This window comes from Eleutherodactylus coqui, chromosome 3 (genome assembly GCF_035609145.1).
Source record: "Eleutherodactylus coqui strain aEleCoq1 chromosome 3, aEleCoq1.hap1, whole genome shotgun sequence".
In the NCBI taxonomy this organism is placed as follows: domain Eukaryota; kingdom Metazoa; phylum Chordata; class Amphibia; order Anura; family Eleutherodactylidae; genus Eleutherodactylus; species Eleutherodactylus coqui.
This window is the reverse complement of record NC_089839.1, coordinates 414,248-441,666: the sequence shown is the minus strand read 5'-3', so window position 1 is coordinate 441,666 and position 27,419 is coordinate 414,248. Positions and strand designations below refer to the sequence as shown.

Below are 27,419 nucleotides of genomic sequence, written 5' to 3'. Positions count from 1 at the left end.
AGGGTACTTTGCACTTCCTTGCAGCTGCGGCCAACGCTGTATGCCTTCGCAAGTAAGGCTTTGTGGGCTTCCAGGACCTACACGACTGCAGGCAATCACTATCTGGGGGCATCACCCCCCCTGTCAATCTTGACTCCACCAGGACTTCCTGGTGGTGTCAAGATACACTAATACCGGCTATTACTACTGGGGCTACTTTGGGGTTAATATTACTGGGTACTGTTGTACCTTGTTGACAGTGGAAGCTATTAGTGACCTATAGGGGGTCACTATTACTACTGGGGCCACCAATATAGGGGGACACTTACTACTGGGGCCACCAATATAGGGGGACACTTACTACTGGGGCCACCAATATAGGGGGACACTTACTACTGGGGCCACCAATATAGGGGGTCACTTACTACTGGGGCCACCAATATAGGGGGTTACTTACTACTGGGGCCACCAATATAGGGAGTCACTATTACTACTGGGGCCACCAATATAGGGAGTCACTATTACTACTGGGGCCACCAATATAGGGAGTCACTATTACTACTGGGGCCACCAATATAGGGAGTCACTATTACTACTGGGGCCACCAATATAGGGAGTCACTATTACTACTGGGGCCACCAATATAGGGAGTCACTATTAGTACTGGGGCCACCAATATAGGGAGTCACTATTACTACTGGGGCCACCAATATAGGGAGTCACTATTACTACTGGGGCCACCAATATAGGGAGTCACTATTACTACTGGGGCCACCAATATAGGGAGTCACTATTACTACTGGGGCCACCAATATAGGGAGTCACTATTACTACTGGGGCCACCAATATAGGGAGTCACTATTACTACTGGGGCCACCAATATAGGGAGTCACTATTACTACTGGGGCCACCAATATAGGGAGTCACTATTACTACTTGGGCCACAAATATATGGGAGTCACTATTACTACTGGGGCCACAAATATATGGGGTCACTTACTTCTGGGGCCACCAATATAGGGGGTCACTATTACTACCGGGGCCACCAATATAGGGGGTCACTATTACTACTGGGGCCACCAATATAGGGGGTCACTATTACTACTGGGGCCACCAATATAGGGGGTCACTATTACTACTGGGGCCACCAATATAGGGGGTCACTATTACTACTGGGGCCACCAATATAGGGGGTCACTATTACTACTGGGGCCACCAATATAGGGGGTCACTATTACTACTGGGGCCACCAATATAGGGAGTCACTATTACTACTGGGGCCACCAATATAGGGAGTCACTATTACTACTGGGGCCACCAATATAGGGAGTCACTATTACTACTGGGGCCACCAATATAGGGAGTCACTATTACTACTGGGGCCACCAATATAGGGAGTCACTATTACTACTGGGGCCACCAATATAGGGAGTCACTATTACTACTGGGGCCACCAATATAGGGAGTCACTATTACTACTGGGGCCACCAATATAGGGAGTCACTATTACTACTGGGGCCACCAATATAGGGAGTCACTATTACTACTTGGGCCACAAATATATGGGAGTCACTATTACTACTGGGGCCACAAATATATGGGGTCACTTACTTCTGGGGCCCCCAATATAGGGGGTCACTATTACTACCGGGGCCACCAATATAGGGGGTCACTATTACTTCCTGGGGCCACCAATATAGGGGGTCACTATTACTACTGGGGCCACCAATATAGGGGGTCACTATTACTACTGGGGCCACCAATATAGGGGGTCACTATTACTACTGGGGCCACAAATATATGGGGTCACTATTACTACTGGGGCCACAAATATATGGGGTCACTTACTTCTGGGCCACCAATATAGGGAGTCACTTACTTCTGGGCCACCAATATAGGGAGTCACTATTACACAGGGTGTGTTTGCTGCGGAATGTACATTAGCTGTAGCAGCAAAGTAGATGACATTTTGAGAAGCTCCCCCACACGCTGCTTCACAAAGAGCTCCATTGCTGAGAAGGTTTGGGAACCATTGGTGCAAACAGTATAAAACAATCTAAAAAAGGGGAAATCCTATTTAACAACCTAAAAGAAATCCCTGAACAACAAGGCGCAGCGGCAGAATGACCGGTAACACGGCGCAAGCCTTCTCAAGAGATCCGATCGCTCCGTCCTTCCGTCTACAACAGGACAATCTCTTCGAGTCGTCCAGGTGAAAGCTCCGAGCTAGAATGCCGGTGTCAGAGCCGGAGCCATGTGCTCCATGTGAAAGACATAGGCCGCAGCGAGACGTGACGAGGGATGGGCTGCCGCCGCGGGACGAGCCGTACGGCCCACAGGATAATATCATCAGAGTGCTAACGACCACTTGTCCGTCAATCCACGTGCGAGATATATGCAGAGCCCGACAGTACCTGTGATGTCAGCTCTTAGCTCCGCCCCCTGATCACATGACAGATATCCTCCTCCTGCACTGACTGAGGGATTATGGGTGGACTACATCCCCCACAAACCCCTGCGGCCTCAGTTGCTATCGATGCAGCAGTCTTTAGTCTGGGAGTTTGTAGCTGCACCCCTGTGTGGAGACCCTAATAACTGACACCTCACAAATGTCCACATACATGGCCGGCGGTGCATAATGACCAACATCGAAGCATCGTCCTTCCGCGCTATCTTCACATCTACGGACCGTGATATCATGTCATCTCCAGTGCTAATGCCGCCAACACCGGTCCAGCCTTTAGCGAATCCTCAACTGTTGCCCAGTCTTGGAACTGTCGCGGTCGTGCAAAAATGTCACCACAGAGGGTCCAACACCGCCGCGAAGCTGATGCAAACATGTCACCACATAGGGTCCAACACCGCCGCCAAGCTGATGCAAACATGTCACCACAGAGGGTCCAACACCGTCGCGAAGCTGATGCAAACATGTCACCACATAGGGTCCAACACCGCCGCGAAGCTGATGCAAACATGTCACCACATAGGGTCCAACACCGCCGCGAAGCTGATGCAAACATGTCACCACATAGGGTCCAACACCGCCGTGAAGCTGATGCAAACATGTCACCACAGAGGGTCCAACACCACCGCGAAGCTGATGCAAACATGTCACCACAGAGGGTCCAACACCACCGCGAAGTTGATGCAAACATGTCACCACATAGGGTCCAACACCGCCGCGAAGCTGATGCAAACATGTCACCACAGAGGGTCCAACACCGCCGCGAAGCTGATGCAAACATGTCACCACATAGGGTCCAACACCGCCGCGAAGCTGATGCAAACATGTCACCACAGAGGGTCCAACACCGCCGCAAAGCTGATGCAAACATGTCACCACAGAGGGTCCAACACCGCCGTGAAGCTGATGCAAACATGTCACCACATAGGATCCAACACCGCCGCGAAGCTGATGCAAACATGTCACCACAGAGGGGTCAACACCGCCGTGAAGCTGATGCAAACATGTCACCACAGAGGGTCCAACACCGCCGTGAAGCTGATGCAAACATGTCACCACAGAGGGTCCAACACCACCGCGAAGTTGATGCAAACATGTCACCACATAGGGTCCAACACCGCCGCAAAGCTGATGCAAACATGTCACCACATAGGGTCCAACACCGCCGCGAAGCTGATGCAAACATGTCACCACAGAGGGTCCAACACCGCCGCGAAGCTGATGCAAACATGTCACCACAGAGGGTCCAACACCGCCGCCAAGCTGATGCAAACATGTCTCCACAGAGGGTCCAACACCGCCGCGAAGCTGATGCAAACATGTCACCACAGAGGGTCCAACACCGCCGCAAAGCTGATGCAAACATGTCACCACAGAGGGTCCAACACCGTCGCGAAGCTGATGCAAACATGTCACCACATAGGGTCCAACACCGCCGCGAAGCTGATGCAAACATGTCACCACATAGGGTCCAACACCGCCGCAAAGCTGATGCAAACATGTCACCACATAGGGTCCAACACCGCCGCAAAGCTGATGCAAACATGTCACCACATAGGGTCCAACACCGCCGCGAAGCTGATGCAAACATGTCACCACAGAGGGTCCAACACCGCCGCGAAGCTGATGCAAACATGTCACCACAGAGGGTCCAACACCGCCGCCAAGCTGATGCAAACATGTCTCCACAGAGGGTCCAACACCGCCGCGAAGCTGATGCAAACATGTCACCACAGAGGGTCCAACACCGCCGCAAAGCTGATGCAAACATGTCACCACATAGGGTCCAACACCGCCGCGAAGCTGATGCAAACATGTCACCACATAGGGTCCAACACCGCCGCGAAGCTGATGCAAACATGTCACCACATAGGGTCCAACACCGCCGTGAAGCTGATGCAAACATGTCACCACAGAGGGTCCAACACCACCGCGAAGCTGATGCAAACATGTCACCACAGAGGGTCCAACACCACCGCGAAGTTGATGCAAACATGTCACCACATAGGGTCCAACACCGCCGCGAAGCTGATGCAAACATGTCACCACAGAGGGTCCAACACCGCCGCGAAGCTGATGCAAACATGTCACCACATAGGGTCCAACACCGCCGCGAAGCTGATGCAAACATGTCACCACAGAGGGTCCAACACCGCCGCGAAGCTGATGCAAACATGTCACCACAGAGGGTCCAACACCGCCGTGAAGCTGATGCAAACATGTCACCACATAGGATCCAACACCGCCGCGAAGCTGATGCAAACATGTCACCACAGAGGGGTCAACACCGCCGTGAAGCTGATGCAAACATGTCACCACAGAGGGTCCAACACCGCCGTGAAGCTGATGCAAACATGTCACCACAGAGGGTCCAACACCGCCGCGAAGTTGATGCAAACATGTCACCACATAGGGTCCAACACCGCCGCGAAGCTGATGCAAACATGTCACCACATAGGGTCCAACACCGCCGCGAAGCTGATGCAAACATGTCACCACAGAGGGTCCAACACCGCCGCGAAGCTGATGCAAACATGTCACCACATAGGGTCCAACACCGCCGCGAAGCTGATGCAAACATGTCACCACAGAGGGTCCAACACCGCCGTGAAGCTGATGCAAACATGTCACCACAGAGGGTCCAACACCGCCGTGAAGCTGATGCAAACATGTCACCACATAGGATCCAACACCGCCGCGAAGCTGATGCAAACATGTCACCACAGAGGGTCCAACACCACCGCGAAGCTGATGCAAACATGTCACCACAGAGGGGTCAACACCGCCGTGAAGCTGATGCAAACATGTCACCACAGAGGGTCCAACACCGCCGTGAAGCTGATGCAAACATGTCACCACAGAGGGTCCAACACCACCGCGAAGTTGATGCAAACATGTCACCACATAGGGTCCAACACCGCCGCAAAGCTGATGCAAACATGTCACCACATAGGGTCCAACACCGCCGCGAAGCTGATGCAAACATGTCACCACAGAGGGTCCAACACCACCGCGAAGTTGATGCAAACATGTCACCACATAGGGTCCAACACCGCCGCGAAGCTGATGCAAACATGTCACCACATAGGGTCCAACACCACCGCGAAGCTGATGCAAACATGTCACCACATAGGGTCCAACACCGCCGCGAAGCTGATGCAAACATGTCACCACATAGGGTCCAACACCGCCGCGAAGCTGATGCAAACATGTCACCACAGAGGGTCCAACACCACCGCGAAGCTGATGCAAACATGTCTCCACAGAGGGTCCAACGCTGCCGTGAAGCTGATGCAAACATGTCACCACAGAGGGTCCAACACCACCGCGAAGTTGATGCAAACATGTCACCACATAGGGTCCAACACCGCCGCGAAGCTGATGCAAACATGCCACCACAGAGGGTCCAACACCGCCGCGAAGCTGATGCAAACATGTCACCACATAGGGTCCAACACCGCCGCGAAGCTGATGCAAACATGTCACCACATAGGGTCCAACACCGCCGCGAAGCTGATGCAAACATGTCTCCACATAGGGTCCAACACCGCCGCGAAGCTGATGCAAACATGTCTCCACAGAGGGGTCAACACCGCCGGGAAAGTACTGCAAACATGTCACCACATAGGGTCCAACACCGCCGCGAAGCTGATGCAAACATGTCTCCACAGAGGGGTCAACACCGCCGCGAAGCTGATGCAAACATGTCTCCACAGAGGGGTCAACACCGCCGGGAAAGTACTGCAAACATGTCTCCACAGAGGGGTCAAAGCCGCCGGGAAAGTACTGCAAACATGTCTCCACAGACGGTCCAACACCGCCGGGAAGCTGATGCAAACATGTCACCACAGTGGGTCCAACACCGCCGCGAAGCTGATGCAAACATGTCACAACAGAAGGGTCAACGCCACTGTGAAGCTGATGCAAACATGTCTCCACAGAGGAGTCAACGACACCGGGAAGCTACTGCAAACATGTCACCACAGAGCTGTCAACGCTGCCGGGAAGCCACTGCAAACATGTCACCACAGAGGGTCCAACACCGCCGTGAACCTAATGCAGCTTACATGACACAGCGACAAGCCATGATGTCCCCTCAGCCACCAGCTGAAGTTTGAAAAACACATGTATCTCATATGCAAAAGCTATGAGTGAACATGTCTCCTCAGCGACCTGCTGAAGTTTGTAAATTATGTGTAGCTTATTCGCGAAAGCAACATAGCAGAGCTGTGTGAGTGTGACGTGCATGTAGCAGAGCTGTGTGGTGCATTGCACCACCAGAAACAGTGGTACTATAATTTTCTAATAATTAGGCCTCATGTCCATGGGGAAAATAAGAATTAAAATTCGCAGCGGATTTTAACTCTTCTCCCGCGCGCGGATCCGCACCCCATAGGGATGCATTGACCACCCGTGGGTAGATAAATACCCGTGGATCGTCAATAAAAGTGATTTAAAAAAAAATGGAGCATGAAAAAATCTGGACCATGCTCCATTTTCATGCGGGTCTCCCGCGGGGACGGCTCCCGCGGGCTTCTATTGAAGCCTATGGAAGCCGTCCGGATCCACGGGAGACCTAAAATAGGAATTTAAAAGCATTTACTCACCCGCAGCGGGCCGGGAAGGTCTTCTATTCCTCACGGCCGCATCTCCCTTGCTTCGGCTCGGCGGATGTGCCCGGCGCATGCGCGCGGCACGCCGGCGACGTGCCGCCGGCGTGACGAATTCATCCGCCGGCCGAAGAAAGAAGATCCGGCCGCGACGCAGAGAAGAAACGGAGCGGATGGGAGGTGAGTTTATTCTCATTTATTCCCATTTTCAGCGCTCATGTCCGCGGGGCAGGAGGGACCGGCTACGGATTCTACATGTAGAATCCGTAGCGGGCCCGATTTTTCCCGTGGACATGAGGCCTTACTAGTAAAAAATACAACCACCTGTCTGTGAGTGATGTGTGACTGTGAGAGTTACATGTGATCAGTCACGAGGGCTCTGAGCTCCGCCCCTGATCACATTACTATGACCTAATCACATGTAACTCAGTCACCCATCACTCACAGACAGGTGGCCGTTAGTATTTTTACTAATAATCATTAGGAAATTATAGTACCAGTGTTTCTGGTGGCACAATGCGCCACACAGCTCTGCTACATGCACGTCACACACACAGCACTGCTACATACATTGTTCATCCCCTACAACAGGGATCAGAAGCAGCACAGCACTAGAGATGAAGGACCTGTGATGAAGTCACCGACATGCTCCACCCCTGATGACATGACGGTGACGTCAAAGGTCCTGCATCCTTGCACAGATTACGGGCGTACTACAAACCCTGCGCGGCCTCAGTTGCTATGGAATACTAACGAACACCTAGCTGTGTGACAACAGCCGTTTGAAGAGATTACACCCATCGTCTGCCCTCGCTCAGGAGGTCTCACCGGCCATTGGAACAGCCATTAGTACCAGAACTCTCCATAGAGAATGGCATGTGAAGGGTTACCATGGACGAGCGGCTGCACACAACATCACAGCAGTGATGCACAGCAGCGCCTACGATGGGGCTTGGAGCGACGGACTGTAAGTGAGTGGAAGCAAGTGTTGTGGACGGATGAATCACAAGACACCATCTTCCGATCGGATGGCAGCACTTGGGTGTGGCGGTTGTCTGGAGGGCGGCTTCTACATGACTGTAAAGTCCCAACAGTGAGGTTTGAAGGATGTTCTGTTATGGTGGGAGGTTCTTCTGGGAAGGACGAGGCCATTGGTTATAGTGAAGTCCACCCTCACCACCAAAGGGTACAGAGACCTCCCGGACAATGTGGCATCCCCTACCCTGTGGTAATACTCTGTACAGCTCCGTGTCTCCACCAACATGACGAGCGCCACGTCATACGGTACACAGGGTGGGGGAGCAGAACGTCTACATTGGCTGCCCAAAGTTCGGATCTCAATCTCATTGAGTAGGACGAACTAGAACACCGTATCCATGCACCCAACACACCCATCACCCCTGCATCACCATCTGAAGCCCCTCCAGGAATGGAGGCAAATCCCTCCACACATCTATGGTGATCCGGTGGGAAGCGGCCGCGGAGGGGACTGCAGTCATGGAGGGCAAAGGAGGCCCAACACCAAAGAGTGGGAACAACATTTAATTCCATCCCCTTCTATGTGCGTCCCAGTGCTTCTGCCAGCATAGTGTACGTCTGGTCAAGCGTCCCGGTGCTCCGGCCCCAGCGTCCGTAGGTGGTTGCATCTCTATTCTGCAGCTAACGTGAAGTCACTGATGATCGACGGACCTACGAGCTAAAAAGCAGCAACAAAGCCAGCAGTGGAACAAAACTAGCATGCCCACCCTTAAGGTTTTAGCGTGATCATGGCCCATGGCTCGCCAACACGTAAGAGTGCTACTTGTTGGATTGCTCCTGAACATACAGGGTCAGCGCAGCAATTGTTGGGAAAGCAAGAGCGCAGCTGCGACCACCATTAGTGCTTGCATCATAGGACCCCGAGTATTTGTGTGGGAAACCCCTTTAAACCTCATGGTGATTCATCCTCAGTAGTTGACTGACTGGGGTCCTGAGCAGCCAATTAACTGTTAGCACCACAATACTCGGAGGTCGGAGCAGAGGCACATGGCTCCAATCCCTGTTTAGTGGCCGGTACTTGTAATTGCAGAGACAGCAGTCATAGATTTTAATGAGAACCCAGCCTGCAATTACAAGTGCTGGTGGCATCCACTTCCAGTCCAACTCCTGTGCATTGTGGCAATGACAGCCCAAGTGCCCAATCATCTGATCGGCCGGAGACCCGAGCGGCAGACCACATTCGATCAACTATAAGTGACCTATGCCAAGGATAGATCGCCAATAGGATTTGCATTGAAAATCCCTTTAAGTGTCCAGCAAGCTTTACTGCATAACTACCGGGGACCATCGCAGCCCAATCCGGGGGTCTACAAAAATCAACATCATGGGATCCAGCAGATGCTGTGGCCCTAATGCACATGGACAGAACATTACACCATCTAGAGCCTACGGCGCCCACTGTACCAACATTCAGAGGTGCCACATATTCCTGACCAGCGGTAGATTAGGCCTCGTTCACACCACCTTACAACGGGCAGATCCAGGTCGCATTTATCCTCCGAGCCTTATAGTTCTACCGTGGAGTTCATGCGGATATAGGGTATACAAATGGGTTTAGTTGCAGACAGTGGGGCAAATCCGCATGCAGATGCCCGACAGAGCCCATGGTGTAGACTGCCGAATTCACCGGAATGATAGAAGACTGTAGATTTTGCCCTGAAACCCGCAGCAAAGTGTACAGTGCGAACAAGTAGCTACTTTACAACAGAAACTTGGAAGGCATGGCACCAGACTGGCACACTTCCGTTGTAGTGCCCAGGCTCGATTAGCAACAAGGTAACATAGCCCAAGCGATGAAACCCAGGTAACCACAGGCCACAAACAGTTGGCATCATACAGAATGCACAGGAGAATGGCCGCCATCTGACGCCAACGCTGCACTAATTAATTTGGCCCCGCAGGGAGCTCCTCGTGCAATTAGTGCACATATGTTTATGCACAAGGGAAGCGAAACCTACGAAGCGCTGAAGCAGCTCTGCCGACCGGCGGGACAAGTCTCACTGTTATTCTGTACATTTCATGTAGGTCCAAGCCCACCCATAAGCTGCAGCACTGGGACACATGAATGCCTTTTCTAGATTTCCCTATGACAACACTTCCTATCCCAGTGATTTGGTAGCAAAATGTTCTGATCAGGAGGGAAGTGGGAACTGGAATGGCAGCGGCGCTCCAACTTCCTGTGCTGACCGCTGACGACAACAACCAGCCCGCTGCACTGCTAGGCGAGCGGCGGACCCCCGTCCATCTACTAAGAGCTCCTGCCCCCCAGTGGCTCGTTCACCTCTAATAGCTGGGGGCTGAACACTCGTTTGGCCGACTCTTCCACATATGTCAACTGTCAGTTGGGCCAAACATTCAGTATGGAGAGTAGAGAACCCCAACAGCAGACCGCTCTGGGGGCAACAAAAGGATCGAAGCTTGTAATGCAACAGGTCCGATCCTTCTCCCCCTCACATCATGTGTCGGGGGCCCTATATACACGCCCTAGTCATCCGCCTCCATCAGTGGGCCGTAAGGAGAACATGATGCTGTATATCCGGCCTCCATCCCCAGAGTAGATGAGCCGTCTGCTTACCGACGGACAACTGGAAAGCAATGGTTCTATTATTAAAGCCCCTGGCGGACGCCCCGCGCTGATCGGATGACAACTGTCGCGCGCGGCCCTGTGATCTTCTCAAGGTGACAGGGAGACCACCACAGGCCTGACCTTTGTGTAGACAAGCCCGGCAGCCCACAACGGGGGGCCGCAGACTGGCTCTGATCCCTTCGCAGCTCATTGAAAAAAAAATACAGAAGAAAAAAAAAAGTTTTAAACACATTTATTTTGCTTCCTATTCTTTATTATGGCTAGAAGCAGGGCGCCCCAGGCATATACTCAGCTGGGGGCCCGCAGTCAGAGCCACAACACGCAGCTAGCTCCGCCCCCTCGGCTCATTCACACGGGCAGACGTCACAGGGTCACACTTCCATCTTTCCTTGCCAGGCAATGCTAACACAAGGCTCTGCACCTCTTTCTGCTTGGCGACACATAAGATACAATGGCAGAAATACACGAGTGATCAGGACACTGGCATGTTGATGGGAATAAGGGGTTAACCAGGACTAAAATACTAAAGAGCCATCTTCAGCCAGTGGGGGGTCCGCCAGTAACATGTTTGTCACATAGCTGGGGACCAGCTCAGTCCTAAGCGCAATACCAAGCACCACCACTATGAAATCAACGGCACTGTGCCGGGTATGCAGTTAAAGGGGTTGTCTCGCGAAATCAAGTTATACACTTCTGTATGGCCATATTAATGCACTTTGTAATGTAGATCGTGCTTTAAATATGAGCCATACAGAAGTTATACACTTACCCCTCCGGTGTTGGCGTCCCCGACTCCATGGCGCCGACCGAAGCCTTCTTCTCCCTCGATTAGACGCGCTTGTGCAGTCTGCCCTCTTCTGTCCGGCTCCGGCGTGCTCGCGCCGCAGAGGTCTTCTGTGCATGCGCAGAAGACCTGTGCGGCGCGAGCACGCCGGAGCGGCCCCTTCAGCGCAAGCGCGTCTAATCCAGGCAGAAGAAGGCTTCGGTTGGCGCCATGGAGACGGGGGCGCCAACACCGGAGGGGGTATAACTTCTGTATGGCTCATATTTAATGCACGATGTACATTACAAAGTGCATTAATATGGCCATACAGAAGTGTATAACCCCACTTGCTATCGCGGGACAACCCCTTTAAGGGGCCGCAGCGCTCTCCCGAGGGTTCTCTTTTCTGTAGGTTGTCTGTATTACAACTATTTCCTTAAAGCAAACCTGAGTTTAACAAGTTTTCTTGTAGGATAGGTGTGTAGGAAGCCTAGCATTACTGTCAGTAGTTTACTGTCCTGCGCTTTCTTACCCTGACTTCCCATACTGCATTGCACAGGCTATGGACCAATCAGCAGGCGGGCAGTACCTGAACACCCACCCCTCAGTTCTCAAAGGACGATACACACATACAGACACAGACTTCTCACTCTGTAGAGGCAGAGACTGTGAAGATTAGTGTCTGCAGATCTGTCAGCCTGCAGCCTTGAGTGCATGGAAGCGCCCCTGTGAAGATAGCAATGGACCTCTGTAGCCAACAGAGTGGGTTGCAGAGAAGCTGGAAGGGAGCCCCCTAGCGGCAGCCACTTCACACATGATTTACAGCTGTAAAGCAACAAACATTTTAATGCAAGTATATTAGAGAAAAGATGAGACGAGCAGAAGTTGTCGGAGACGTCTGACTGCACCACTGGCTGAAATGAAGGAACATTGGACTTAAAAGTTAGTGTCCCTGTAAAGTAATGGGGTTGTCTCACTCAGACGATGCATTCTATAAACCAGAGGTCCTGGTGATCGACTCATCACAGAGGGGCTGGCTCCGGTAAAGACCCTTTTAGATGGGCCAACCATCAGCTGAACGTCAATGCCGCCATACTGCCCTGCATAAGGCATACCAGCGATCAGCTGACTAAAAAGCCCCTTCTTTGGGCATGTAATGCTACGTCCATTCCAGGAAATACTCGACACAATATAGGACATGTCCAGCAAAGAGGCTGCAGCCAATGGGTGGGTTACCAGACCGGGGACCCTCACCGACCTCATACCCATTACCTAACCTTAGGGTGGGTTACCAGATGGGGACCCCCACCAATCTCATACCCATTACCTATCCTGAGGGTGGATTACTAGACGGGGTACCCCCACCGACCTCATACCCATACCTATCCTGAAGGTGGATTACTAGACGGGGGACCCTCACCGACCTCATACCCATTACCTATCCTGAAGGTGGGTTACCAGATGGGGTACCCCCACTGTTCTCATACCCATTACTTATCCTGAAGGTGGGTTATCAGATGGGGTACCCCCACTGTTCTCATACCCATTACCTATCCTGAAGGTGGATTACCAGATGGGGTACCCCCACTGTTCTCATACCCATTACTTATCCTGAAGGTGGGTTATCAGATGGGGTACCCCCACTGTTCTCATACCCATTACCTATCCTGAAGGTGGGTTACCAGATGGGGACCCCCACCAATCTCATACCCATTACCTATCCTGAGGGTGGATTACTAGACGGGGTACCCCCACCGACCTCATACCCATACCTATCCTGAAGGTGGATTACTAGACGGGGGACCCTCACCGACCTCATACCCATTACCTATCCTGAAGGTGGGTTACCAGATGGGGTACCCCCACTGTTCTCATACCCATTACTTATCCTGAAGGTGGGTTATCAGATGGGGTACCCCCACTGTTCTCATACCCATTACCTATCCTGAAGGTGGATTACCAGATGGGGTACCCCCACTGTTCTCATACCCATTACCTATCCTGAAGGTGGGTTACCAGATAGGGTACCCCCACTGTTCTCATACCCATTACCTACCCTGAAGGTGGGTTACTAGATGGGGTACCCCCACTGTTCTCATATCCATTACCTACCCTGAGGGAGGGTTACTAGATGGGGTACCCCCACTGTTCTCATACCCATTACCTACCCTGAAGGTGGGTTACTAGATGGGGTACCCCCACTGTTCTCATACCCATTACCTATCCTGAAGGTGGGTTACTAGACGGGGGACCCTCACCGACCTCATACCCATTACCTATCCTGAAGGTGGGTTACTAGATGGGGTACCCCCACTGTTCTCATACCCATTACCTACCCTGAGGGTGGGTTACTAGATGGGGTACCCCCACTGTTCTCATACCCATTACCTATCCTGAAGGTGGGTTACTAGACGGGGGACCCTCACCGACCTCATACCCATTACCTATCCTGAAGGTGGGTTACTAGACAGGGGACCCCCACTGTTCTCATACCCATTACCTACCCTGAGGGTGGGTTACTAGATGGGGTACCCCCACTGTTCTCATACCCATTACCTATCCTGAAGGTGGGTTACCAGATGGGGTACCCCCACTGTTCTCATACCCATTACCTACCCTGAGGATGGGTTACTAGATGGGGTACCCCCACTGTTCTCATACCCATTACCTATCCTGAAGGTGGGTTACTAGACGGGGGACCCTCACCGACCTCATACCCATTACCTATCCTGAAGGTGGGTTACTAGATGGGGTACCCCCACTGTTCTCATACCCATTACCTACCCTGAGGGTGGGTTACTAGATGGGGTACCCCCACTGTTCTCATACCCATTACCTACCCTGAGGGTGGGTTACTAGATGGGGTACCCCCACTGTTCTCATACCCATTACCTATCCTGAGGGTGCATTACTAGACGGGGGACCCTCACCGACCTCATACCCATTACCTATCCTGAAGGTGGGTTACCAGATGGGGTACCCCCACTGTTCTCATACCCATTACCTACCCTGAAGGTGGGTTACCAGATGGGGTACCCCCACTGTTCTCATACCCATTACCTATCCTGAAGGTGGGTTACCAGATGGGGTACCCCCACTGTTCTCATACCCATTACCTACCCTGAAGGTGGGTTACTAGACGGGGTACCCCCACTGTTCTCATACCCATTACCTATCCTGAAGGTGGGTTACTAGACGGGGGACCCTCACCGACCTCATACCCATTACCTATCCTGAAGGTGGGTTACCAGATGGGGTACCCCCACTGTTCTCATACCCATTACCTATCCTGAAGGTGGGTTACCAGATGGGGTACCCCCACTGTTCTCATACCCATTACCTACCCTGAGGGTGGGTTACTAGATGGGGTACCCCCACTGTTCTCATACCCATTACCTACCCTGAGGGTGGGTTACTAGATGGGGTACCCCCACTGTTCTCATACCCATTACCTACCCTGAAGGTGGGTTACTAGATGGGGTACCCCCACTGTTCTCATACCCATTACCTACCCTGAAGGTGGGTTACTAGATGGGGTACCCCCACTGTTCTCATACCCATTACCTACCCTGAAGGTGGGTTACCAGATGGGGTACCCCCACTGTTCTCATACCCATTACCTATCCTGAAGGTGGGTTACCAGATGGGGTACCCCCACTGTTCTCATACCCATTACCTATCCTGAAGGTGGGTTACCAGATGGGGTACCCCCACTGTTCTCATACCCATTACCTATCCTGAAGGTGGGTTACCAGATGGGGTACCCCCACTGTTCTCATACCCATTACCTATCCTGAAGGTGGGTTACCAGATGGGGCACCCCCACTGTTCTCATACCCATTACCTACCCTGAGGTCACTCACTTTTAGTCAGCTGGGTGAGCCCCGAACGGGAGCTACTGGTACTTATCTGGGGACTCGAAGAGAAATAACGACCATTAATAAAAGCCACACAACATACACGTTACTGACCGGACGTCCAACATGCGAAGTTCAGCCGAGGTGAAAAAAGTGATAAAGCACTTTGGTTATGGCCACTTCAGTGATGGCGCCCCGAGACCCCACAGTGTTACCCCCATTCTGCTGTAGGAGGTGGAGGCTTCCTGAGGCAGAAGGATGAAAGGTGAGAAAGCCGTTTGCAGTCTGTTACTGAGGTGGAGCATGCACTGGTGGTCTAGTAGCGCCTCTCTATGGTATAGCGCGGTACTACATGTCCTGCGCTGCTCTTTACAGTCCACAGCAGCTAGAGCCAGTTACACGCAACGACTGTCGACACAAACGAAAGTGCGCAATAATTATGTCTAAACGTAAAGCCGTTGGGCACTTTTCATTTGTCGCTCAGCTTCAGCGTGCATAAAAATCCTCGCCGGCTCGCGCACTTTTCGTTACGTCTAAACTCCCCCACCCACATAGAACGGGTGAACCGCCAGCGACGATCTGACCGTCTAAACATTCTGCACGTCATTCAGACAAGAATCGTCTCGTGTGAGGGGGGCGCCATATACGATTACCGTAAACTAAGAATATGGGCTTGTAGCACAGGGGCCACTGAGGTGGGGGGGGGGTAATACTTCTCAGTCCCCCGGTCCCTTGCTGGCAGCGCACTGGACTCGCCTCTAGGCACTGCACGCACGCTGTTGCATTTAAGCCACGCCCCTTTTTAATGAAGCCATCCCCTTTGTCTGAAGAGTTGTAAATCGTCATGTAGCACACGCCACGCAGGACACTTTTTTGGTGCAGTTTCTGCTATAAAAGCGTTGAGTGTTCAATGGTAAATCTGGCCCCGTGTTCTCCGTGTGTGCGACCATCAGGGCCGGCGGCGAGGGAACGCGGCAGGGCAACTCATATGTTCTAATGAGACAAGTTGTATTTGGCGCTCATTAAACTTCTACTTCCATTGTGAGTATGAAAACCGTATGGAGGTGGCAGACGCACGAAAAAACGGAATAATAGCGGCGCGTCTCATTTTCAAGTTATTTAACCCCTTAGTGACCAAGCTTTTTTTTTTTTTTTAAAGTTTAAAAAAATCGTTAACTCCTTTATTTCTCCATCGCCGTCACCGTATGAGGGCTTGTTGTTTTTTGCGGGACGAGTTGGATTTCTCAATGGTGCTATTTAATATCCCATATAATGTAGTGAAAAACTTTTAAAAAGTTCTAAGTGAAGTAAAATGGAAAAAAAAACAAAACAAAAACACGACATTCCGCCATCTTTGGGTGCGTCTTGTTTCCACGGCGCACAAACTGCAACAAACATGACCTGATAGCGTTATTCTTCGCTCGGTGCGGTTATTACGATACTGAACTTATGGCGGGTTTTTTGCTGTACTACTTTTACGACATTTCATTTTTTTCTCTCTTATTTTTTGCCGCCATCTTGTACACGCAATAACTCTTATTTTCCGTCCGCAGAGTCGTGCGCGGCTCATTTCTAGCGGGACGTCCTGTCGTTTGCATTAGAACCATTTCGGAATACATACGACTTTTTGATCACTTTTTATTGCATTTTTTTTCTTCGAGACAAAATGACCAAAAAAGTACATCTCTGGTGTTAATCGTTCTTTCGGCTGCCGCTCACCATGCGGGGTAAACAAGGCACTACTTTGATAGATCAGACTTTTACGGACGCGGCGATACCAAACATGTATTTTTGTTTTAGGATTTAGACCAATGACCTGTAAACACCGTTCACTAATGACAGCTTACTGGCGGAGGATCCGCAGGGTTTCCGCCACGCGGAGACATCCCTATATGTTACATAAACCTACCCCTATAGTGCTCAGTCAGCCCGCGGCGTGTAACAATGATTGGGCAATAGTTGCACAATCACTTCCGACTGGATGAATTGTATCGGCAGATGTGATAAAAAATACACAACAGCAGCGATCGGATGACATTATTGCCCAGAACTGGAAAACCGTACGTGGCAGAAAAAAACGGATGTGAATTCAGCGCACAAAAGTTACTGTGAGCCGCCGATCTGCTCGCTCCGTGTAATCGTTCAGTTTAAACACGAGCCTGCGGTGAACAATCGTGAGGTTTTCGCTCGCCGTTTAACCGCCATTCATTCATAAGATGTGAAACAGAGCGACAAGCGAACACGAACTGCGGGACTCCCAACACGAATCGTCTAAACATGCTGGCCAATCGCAAACAAGCTGATGGTGATGTCACCAACCCGGGCAAACGAGTTGCGCCATGCTCACCCGTGTAACACCAGCATTATAAGGGCCACGAACTCCCATAAGAACTTACCAGAAGCCGTTTAGGGAATTGCTGTGAAGGCATTCGCATCACGTTGCTCTAAGCCCCGGGCGCTAACACACGGCGCCTCTGGGGACGCGGACGGCGTACGCTGCTTACTGTAATCTGTAATTACTACTTGGCTTGAATTACAGACTAGAGTTATGTTCAACGGGAATCGTGTAAGGAAAGATCAGACACGGCGTGCGGCCGCGGCGTGTGCTAAAGCCGGCCGGGGTTTTGGTAACTGTGTTCTACCCATTTCCTCGCTCATCGCAGCGAGTCAGGCTCCGGTGAAGACCGGTGATCGCCTAGAGCTTCGGACGGACACAGAGCACGCCAATCAACGCGAGTGACTCCTCTACAGGCCGACTCGGACGACCACGGAGACCATCGTTAATACAAGTCATCCGCGTAGAGCTGCCATTGGTCAGCTCCTATGTCCACGTGCGCCGCCGACCAGCAAGCAAACAAGCCGCTAAGTCAACAAACAAGGGTTTCATTTGTCAGCTGATTGCACTACTACACGGCCCAATGACTGGCAAGGGAACATTCACCCAATGACTGGACGGCAAGGGAACATTCACCCAATGACTGGACGGCAAGGGAACATTCACCCAATGACTGGACGGCAAGGGACCCTTAAAAGGGCTTTCCAGTTGTAAACTATTAGGCCACGGAATAGTCCATCAATGGCCCCCTGCACACGGGCGGAAATTCCGCGGCGGGATACCCCGCAGAATTCCTGCCCGTACACGCCTGCATAGGATTGCATTATAATACGCAATCCTATGCAGACGGCCGCACTTTGTCTGCGCGAAATCACGCGCAGAAAACAAATCACGGCATGCTCTATTTCTGTGCGGGTCTCTCAGAGCCCCGCACAGAAGTGGCACTCCCCGGCTGCCGGCTCCGGTCTGCGCATGCGCCGGCTGATGAAAGATCCAGGGTCGCGCGAGCAGGTGAGTGACGTGCTGCTCTCTGCAGGGGCTCGGGTCCTGCTGCGAGAATTCTCACAGCGGGATCCGACCCGGCCGTCTGCAGGCGGCCGATAGTAGATCAGTGGGGTTAGCTGCCCAGGATCCCCGCAGATCAGCCATTCACTAAGCAGGTGCTCTCCTGCACCGAGTTGATTTCTACAGGGAGCAGACAGCTCCATTCGCACTGCAGTGGCCATGCTTGGTATTGCAGCCAATGCCATCATTGAAATAAATGGGGACACAGCCTACAATACTAAGCCTGGCCACTACAGCAGGAACGGAGCCGTCTGCTTCATGCAGAAGTCAACTCAGTGCAAAAGAGTACCATCCCAGCAAACGGCTGCTCCTAAAGGCAGACATATAGTCTACAACTGGACAAGGGAACCTGTAACCACATCTCACCCCTAAAACTGGCAGCAGGCAATGAAAAATCAGTCACTTGTAATGCCCTCTCTTCCTAATGAGCCCGAGTACCTCTGCAATGTTACCCCGTTCCATATGCAAGTCAGCAGAGGAGAGTCATCTGGTCAAGCAGAGTTCTGCTGATGAGCGGCCGATCCATCCCGGCTCCATGTGTGCTTTACTCATTTACATAGCACATACAGAGTCCGCAGCGCTGTACACAGATTAGAATCACGTAGGCCTCATACCCACGGGCGGGCACAGATTCCGCATGGCGAGTCCTGCACAAAATTAGTCTGTGACTGCGACCCTGCATACCTGTCCGTGTCCTGAACTTCTGTCCTGTGGATGTGTGCGGAGGTGCCGGCTGTCGCGCTGGCGCACATGCGCAGTAAACATTTTTTATGTCTTCAGACTCCTGCTCTTCCCACAGAATCCACGGCCTGTCCGCAATGCCAACGGAAGCCGTCCGTGCGCGAACCGCAGTAAAAAGGAGGATGCTGCGATTTTTCATCCGCCAGTGGAAATCGCAATTGGTTTCCACTCCTGTGCAAGAGAAATCATTTTTCCATAGTCTGCAATGGAGGGTTATTGGTGTGGAATCCAGTGTGGAATCCAGTGTGGAATCCAGTGTGGAATCCAGTGTGGAACACCGAGCGCCGCCCCCTGGGGGCTCACAATCTATAGTGCGCAAGGAGATTCACGAGACGCTGGACCCCAGCACTGCAAGGCTATTGAGCTAATGGGGTCCTGTGTAACAGGGGGGTTAGCTCAGCAGCCTAATCCTTTTCTGGCAATTTGCATACGAGGTGAAAGACCTTTGGGACCTCATTGCGAGGTACATGGGCTCATTAGCCACTAGCAGCAATTGATTTTGCATCCTCTACCGGCCAGCAGTCAGTTGTGACATCTCAGCAATCAGCTAACGAGAGAGTGCAATGGCGTCTTTTTCCAGTCTGTGGCATCACATTCAATTGAATTGGTCTGAGCTGCAGTACCTGGCCCCACCACTATACTTTGCATAGCGCTGTGCCCAATATACAATAAAGATGCCCGAGTGCTGCAGACCCTACAAATAGCAGATCGTGGTGGGTACTGAGACCCCCAATGACATGGCATATACAGCAATCTCTAAGACCTTGAAAACCCCTATTGGTACCTGTATTTGGGGGCAGGACAGTTCTTCTAGTGGACCAAATACACAAATTATTTGGCCACTAAGGCATGCTTTACACTGGCGAGCGCGATATTGCCACGGGAGAAATTGCAGCAATATTGCATTCTCGTTCATGCAATGAGCGGCAGCAGTACTTCTCCCCGCTGCTGCCTGCGATTTGATAAACGTTAATAGGAGTTTCTACTGTTGAAACCACATGAATATCGCAAGTTCGTGCGATGCGATAAAACGGAGGCGCCAAAGGGAAACGTAGGCGACGGAGCAAAAAAGAGCAAATAGCAGAAAGATGCGGCAGACAGATGGGAACGCGGGCATTGAGAATCCCGGGTGTGATAACTCTGCCTTATCACGCACCTAAGAGGGCGCTCAGAGCCATCAGGGCACTTCCACACACAACGTAAAAATCCATCATGGACAAATCTGCCGCACACGTCACATGTAAAGACGTGCGGATTGTTCACCATGAAAGCACCTTTAATTGGCTGCACTCAAAGAGAGCGCCCCCCGCAGGACGGCCAGCGCAGGCGGGGTACCCTTCATGGAAGAACCCAACTGAATGCCGCAGGACACCAGATGAAGAGTTGTGGGCGTAACGGAAACAGCCAAGCGCTAATGGCGGCACAACAATAAAGGCAAAGCGTCCCTTTAAGAGAGCGGCTGTTGGAAAGTCACAGGACAGCAGTCTCAGCGACATAGAAAGCGGATCGGCGCCAAGAGCATCCGCACTGAAGACGAAGCACTCCAGGCCGCCGAACGCTCATCACGCCGCGCCACGGTATGGACTTCCAGAAAACGCTTTGCGACGGTCTGTGACTCATTCACTGCAGTTCTACTGCTTGGGATGTGACTGTAGTGCGGGCAGCGCCCCCCTCAGTAGGTAGCAGCATATTACACGTCCAGTCAGTGTGCGGAGCCGCCCGGAGTACAAGTCATACATTATGGCCTATTCTCAGGGCGTCTGCAGCGGTGACAACAGCGCTCCCTCCTGCAGTGCGCATGCGTGACCACCGCGCCATTCACAGACCATCAGTTGTGTTCACTACCTCTGTCTGCCCCACAGGCATGAAGGGTACTGGGGGTGGTACACAGCGGCTGGTGATTATAGGGGGTCCTAGCAGTCAGTCATCAGGTGTCCTATGTGATATGTGCATTCAGTGAGATCCCTACATACGGCCTTCCTTTTCCAGACAGGAAGCTCACTGCCGGGGGAAACAGTCAGCATGTCTGCAGGGAGTACAGCTGGAAATGGGCTTGTGTGGAGGCTTCCAGCTAATGTGCAGAAGGTCCTGGAGAGGGGGACACCCGCGAGCCCTAAACGGGTTCAGTCACCAAAATAAGCTCTCTCCACGGGGCAGTGAATAATACACTAATCATGATCTGACCGCAGAGATCCCCGCTGATCCCAACAATGACTTCAGCGAATGAACGGTGCAGCGGCCACACATGCACACTGTTGCTTCATTCATTTCAATAGGACCACCGCAGATTGTGACGTTCAAGCGCTCCGCTCTCCCCAAAGTCCCACTGACAGAGGTGCAGCGACGGCACACATGCACGACCACCACTCCGCCCCGGATCCTCTTCCACAGGCAGCCAATGGATTTCCACTAATTTCACCTTCAGGAATCTTTATACCGTGCATGTACATAAAGTAAGTGCCCCCCAACACTTACCTGTGTACCCCGCTGTCCAGCCCCAGGATGCCACCATAGCCAAGAGCCATTTAAACATGACTCCTTCAATATACCAGAAGAGTCTACTGTCTACAAGTCTGAGCGGCTGCAGCGCCACTAGATATAACACGTAGGACGGAATGGCAACCGTGTTGTTGACCACCATGAAAGCGAACCGGAAAACCATTTTGAATATAAGAAATCCCATCTTCTTGATCGTCTCCAGGGTGACGGCCATCTTGCCCACGCAGAGCTGATCGGGTGCCTAACAGAGAAGAAAAGAGTAAGGTTACTAGGAGCAAAGAAACAAGATCCATCCAGCAATCTCTCAAAACTGGAACCGAGGGGACGGAGTCCCAAAACAGCGCCAACTCAAGGTCTTCTGGGTCACGATGGCGGTGGGCGCTGCGCCGCTCAGTGATGGCATGCACATCTTGATAAAGGTTACCGCGTGTGAAGTAGCCGGCACTCGCTGCCAAGACTGCTGAGCGCGTACTATCAGAGCCACGACCCCCCCAGACATCACTACAAGGTCACAGCGGGTCACACGCCTCGACATCTGCGCCCAACAAACAAAACCGGGGATTTATTTTTAAACAGACCCTGGGAATTTTTTAAAAATTTTTTTACGGACTGTCCAGGAATTCGGTCTGAAAGGATCGCATCACGCAGCCCCTCCCCCATAACCAAAAGGACAGAAAGCGCAGGAGACGTTTCAGGGTCCGTTCACACGGTGGAAGATTTGGGCGCCTTTTCCACATCCCACTGATTGAACTGTGGCGCAGATTTACTGGATTGTGCAGCACATGGCGCTCCCCCGCACGCAGCGCCGCAGCAGCAGGTTCTCAGGCTCCGGCCCCGCAGATTCTACTGCGAGTGAACCCTAGTGCCCTTTAAACGGTCCAACCACCAGCATGAAAGTTTGTACTGCCAATCGTCAGACCCCTACCAGCTGATCGGGCTGCTTACAGCGCCTGCGCAGAGGACGGGCGGTCGCATGAAGGATCCTTCACCCCAATCCACTCACCGCCTGCCCACATGGAAACAACGTAACGAGCGACACGTTCTACTTCTCAGGCGATCCGCCAACGGAAGAGCGGACGCTACCCACCGTCACAGAAGCCGAGATCACAGCAAACAACCTACAGGGGTAAAAGCTGAGAGGTCCCTTTAAGGAGTCTACCTCTTAAAAACCGCATCCCGAGGATCAACTGATCACACCTGTCCACAGATACAGAGGATCAACTGATCACTCCGGTCCACAGATACAGAGGATCAACTGATCACTCCGGTCCACAGATACAGAGGATCAACTGATCACTCCGGTCCACAGATACAGAGGATCAACTGATCACTCCGGTCCACAGATACAGAGGATCAACTGATCACTCCGGTCCACAGATACAGAGGATCAACTGATCACTCCGGTCCACAGATACAGAGGATCAACTGATCACTCCGGTCCACAGATACAGAGGATCAACTGATCACTCCGGTCCACAGATACAGAGGATCAACTGATCACTCCGGTCCACAGATACAGAGGATCAACTGATCACTCCGGTCCACAGATACAGAGGATCAACTGATCACTCCGGTCCACAGATACAGAGGATCAACTGATCACTCCGGTCCACAGATACAGAGGATCAACTGATCACTCCGGTCCACAGATACAGAGGATCAACTGATCACTCCGGTCCACAGATACAGAGGATCAACTGATCACTCCGGTCCACAGATACAGAGGATCAACTGATCACTCCGGTCCACAGATACAGAGGATCAACTGATCACTCCGGTCCACAGATACAGAGGATCAACTGATCACTCCGGTCCACAGATACAGAGGATCAACTGATCACTCCGGTCCACAGATACAGAGGATCAACTGATCACTCCGGTCCACAGATACAGAGGATCAACTGATCACTCCGGTCCACAGATACAGAGGATCAACTGATCACTCCGGTCCACAGATACAGAGGATCAACTGATCACTCCGGTCCACAGATACAGAGGATCAACTGATCACTCCGGTCCACAGATACATTGTCTCACATAGGAGCGACACAATGTCACCAGACGCAGGACCCTTTCATCAGAACGTCACAGGGATTCAAGGAGGTGCTGCCCCCTATGTACGAACAGACAGTACTACCTCTGTTAGGACAGGATCCCTTGTACCATACGGACAGTCGGGTCGCCAGAAAGCGACGCCGTTTATTACGTGCCAAGTGTAGCGAGGAGACGATGTAACTACGGAGAGAGCGGCGCAGACAACGCATGCTGCGCTATCCCACAAGACGCAGCACGGTGGCTAACAACGCGCAATTCAGAGGACTCCCCATGGAATCCATCACATCTTAACCTCCCACTGAGGTTTGGGGGAATCTGAAGCCGGACAGCATCCAGCACAGATTGGAAATCCATATTGAGATGAAAAAAAAAAAAATGCTACATCAATTCTTATAGCTGATCCGCAGCAGAAATCCACCAAAGGATCCGCGGCAGAAATCCACCAAAGGATCCGCGGCAATCCGCGGCAGAAATCCACCAAAGGATCCGCGGCAGAAATCCACCAAAGGATCCGCGGCAGAAATCCACCAAAGGATCCGCGGCAGAAATCCACCAAAGGATCCGCGGCAGAAATCCACCAAAGGATCCGCGGCAGAAATCCACCAAAGGATCCGCGGCAGAAATCCACCAAAGGATCCGCGGCAGAAATCCACCAAAGGATCCGCGGCAGGAATCCACCAAAGGATCCGCGGCAGGAATCCACCAAAGGATCCGCGGCAGGAATCCACCAAAGGATCCGCGGCAGGAATCCACCAAAGGATCCGCGGCAGGAATCCACCAAAGGATCCGCGGCAGGAATCCACCAAAGGATCCGCGGCAGGAATCCACCAAAGGATCCGCGGCGATCCGCGGCAGAAATCCACCAAAGGATCCGCGGCAGAAATCCACCAAAGGATCCGCGGCAGAAATCCACCAAAGGATCCGCGGCAGAAATCCACCAAAGGATCCGCGGCGATACCGCAGCAGAAATCCACCAAAGATCTGCGGCGACCCGCAGCAGAAATCCACCAAAGATCTGCGGCGACCCGCAGCAGAAATCCACCAAAAGATCTGCGGCGACCCGCAGCAGAAATCCACCAAAAGATCTGCGGCGACCCGCAGCAGAAATCCACCAAAAGATCTGCGGCGACCCGCAGCAGAAATCCACCAAAAGATCTGCGGCGACCCGCAGCAGAAATCCACCAAAAGATCTGCGGCGACCCGCAGCAGAAATCCACCAAAAGATCTGCGGCGACCCGCAGCAGAAATCCACCAAAAGATCTGCGGCGACCCGCAGCAGAAATCCACCAAAAGATCTGCGGCAGAAATCCACCAAAGGATCCGCGGCGATACCGCAGCAGAAATCCACCAAAGATCTGCGGCGACCCGCAGCAGAAATCCACCAAAAGATCTGCGGCGACCCGCAGCAGAAATCCACCAAAAGATCTGCGGCGACCCGCAGCAGAAATCCACCAAAAGATCTGCGGCGATCCGCAGCAGAAATCCACCAAAAGATCTGCGGCGACCCGCAGCAGAAATCCACCAAAAGATCTGCGGCGACCCGCAGCAGAAATCCACCAAAAGATCCGCGGCGATCCGCAGCAGAAATCCACCAAAGAATGAGGGGCTCGGGTCATCTGTCTCCCGGATGGGGTGGTGAACTGACCAGAGCGCCGCGACGACCAGGGCTGCCGCGCGGGGCGCCGCGACGACCAGGGCTGCCGCGCGGGGCGCCGCGACGACCAGGGCTGCCGCGCGGGGCGCCGCGACGACCAGGGCTGCCGCGCGGGGCGCCGCGACGACCGGAGATGCCGCGACGACCGGAGATGCCGCGACGACCGGAGATGCCGCGACGACCGGAGATGCCGCGACGACCGGAGATGCCGCGACGACCGGAGATGCCGCGACGACCGGAGATGCCGCGACGACCAGGGCTGCCGCGACGACCAGGGCTGCCGCGACGACCAGGGCTGCCGCGACGACCAGAGATGCCGCGACGACCAGAGATGCCGCGACGACCAGAGATGCCGCGACGACCAGGGCTGCCGCGACGACCAGGGCTGCCGCGACGACCAGAGATGCCCCGAGCGGCGCCGCATCGACCAAAGGGCACAATGCGGTCAGCGGAGATCCTACGCCGTGACTCCACGCACTTTTAGCGACGCCTCGCAGTGACGCTCCACGGCGGACGATGCCGGCAGCCATCTAGATTCCAGAGATTAGATGAGATTACTGGGCGGATCAGCAGGACACACAGGGCGACACATGGACGGCTGACAGACGGGGCGACACACGGATGGATGGACACAGGCTGACACCACTGCGCCTGCGCACAGAGCTCTCCACATAACGGCGCCTACATCCCGGCTCTGCCCCCGCCGCCTGCTGGTCCCCAGCATCCTCTGCCCGGCTCACCTGCGGGGCCCCGGATCCCGGTGTCTGACCGTGTCGGTTGGAGGAGCTGGCGGTGGGAGAAGCCTTCCTCCTCCTCCACCTCCTCCTCCTCCCAGCGGCGCTGACTGACTGACTGAGATCCCCCTCCAGCGCTATTCGCACTATCACGGGCCGCCTTCCTGATTGGTGGAAAGCAGCGGGGGATCGACCAATCGCTCCGCGCTCCAGAGACCACGCCTCTGACGTCACGAGGAGGGAAGGGCGGGGCAATGGCGGCTTACGAGAAGAGCGGGTGGTCGGGGAAGTGGAGGCAGGAGAGGTGATGGGCCGGCCAGGCGGAAGAGGCTCGTTAGCCGGGAAGAAGGGGTGGCCGGAAGAAGCTCGTCAGTCGGGGGTCCTGCTGCCCTCCTTCAGCCTCCCCGGGTGGGAGCTGTATACACAGGAGGGGACTTCCAGGACACGAGTCACGTGATACTTCTTGTAACTTTGGCCCTACAGATGCCTCCGGCCTTGTTACAGCTGTGCAGTGTCCGTAGCCCTCCCGCGTGCGATTGGGGGGGGAGCCGGGTGTAATGGGGTCAGGAGGGGACTGAGGTACTGGGGGTAGGGGGGAGCCGGGTGTAATGGGGTCAGGAGGGGACTGAGGTACTGGGGGTAGGGGGGAGCCGGGTGTAATGGGGGTGAGGAGGGGACTGAGGTACTGGGGGTAGGGGGGAGCCGGGTGTAATGGGGTCAGGAGGGGACTGAGGTACTGGGGGTAGGGGGGAGCCGGGTGTAATGGGGGTCAGGAGGGGACTGAGGTACTGGGGGTAGGGGAGAGCCGGGTGTAATGGGGGTCAGGAGGGGACTGAGGTACTGGGGGTAGGGGAGAGCCGGGTGTAATGGGGGTCAGGAGGGGACTGAGGTACTGGGGGTAGGGGGGAGCCGGGTGTAATGGGGGTCAGGAGGGGACTGAGGTACTGGGGGTAGGGGGGAGCCGGGTGTAATGGGGTCAGGAGGGGACTGAGGTACTGGGGGTAGGGGGGAGCCGGGTGTAATGGGGTCAGGAGGGGG

At 53.3% G+C, this 27,419-nt stretch overlaps 1 protein-coding gene across 1 annotated transcript in view; it reads right to left on the bottom strand.

Annotated features, from left to right (window-relative positions):
* The window catches only part of LPGAT1 (lysophosphatidylglycerol acyltransferase 1), a 133,310-nt gene extending 106,794 nt beyond the window's left edge, over positions 1–26,516 (bottom strand). Inside the window, exons 1-2 of the mRNA XM_066595032.1 lie at positions 26,388–26,516; positions 21,915–22,179 (exon numbers count right to left, since the gene is read on the bottom strand). Of these exons, the coding sequence (XP_066451129.1) occupies positions 21,915–22,152 (238 nt within the window). The 5' untranslated portion in view covers positions 22,153–22,179; positions 26,388–26,516. The remainder of the gene's footprint in view (positions 1–21,914; positions 22,180–26,387) is intronic.
* Positions 26,517–27,419: the final 903 nt, after the last annotated feature.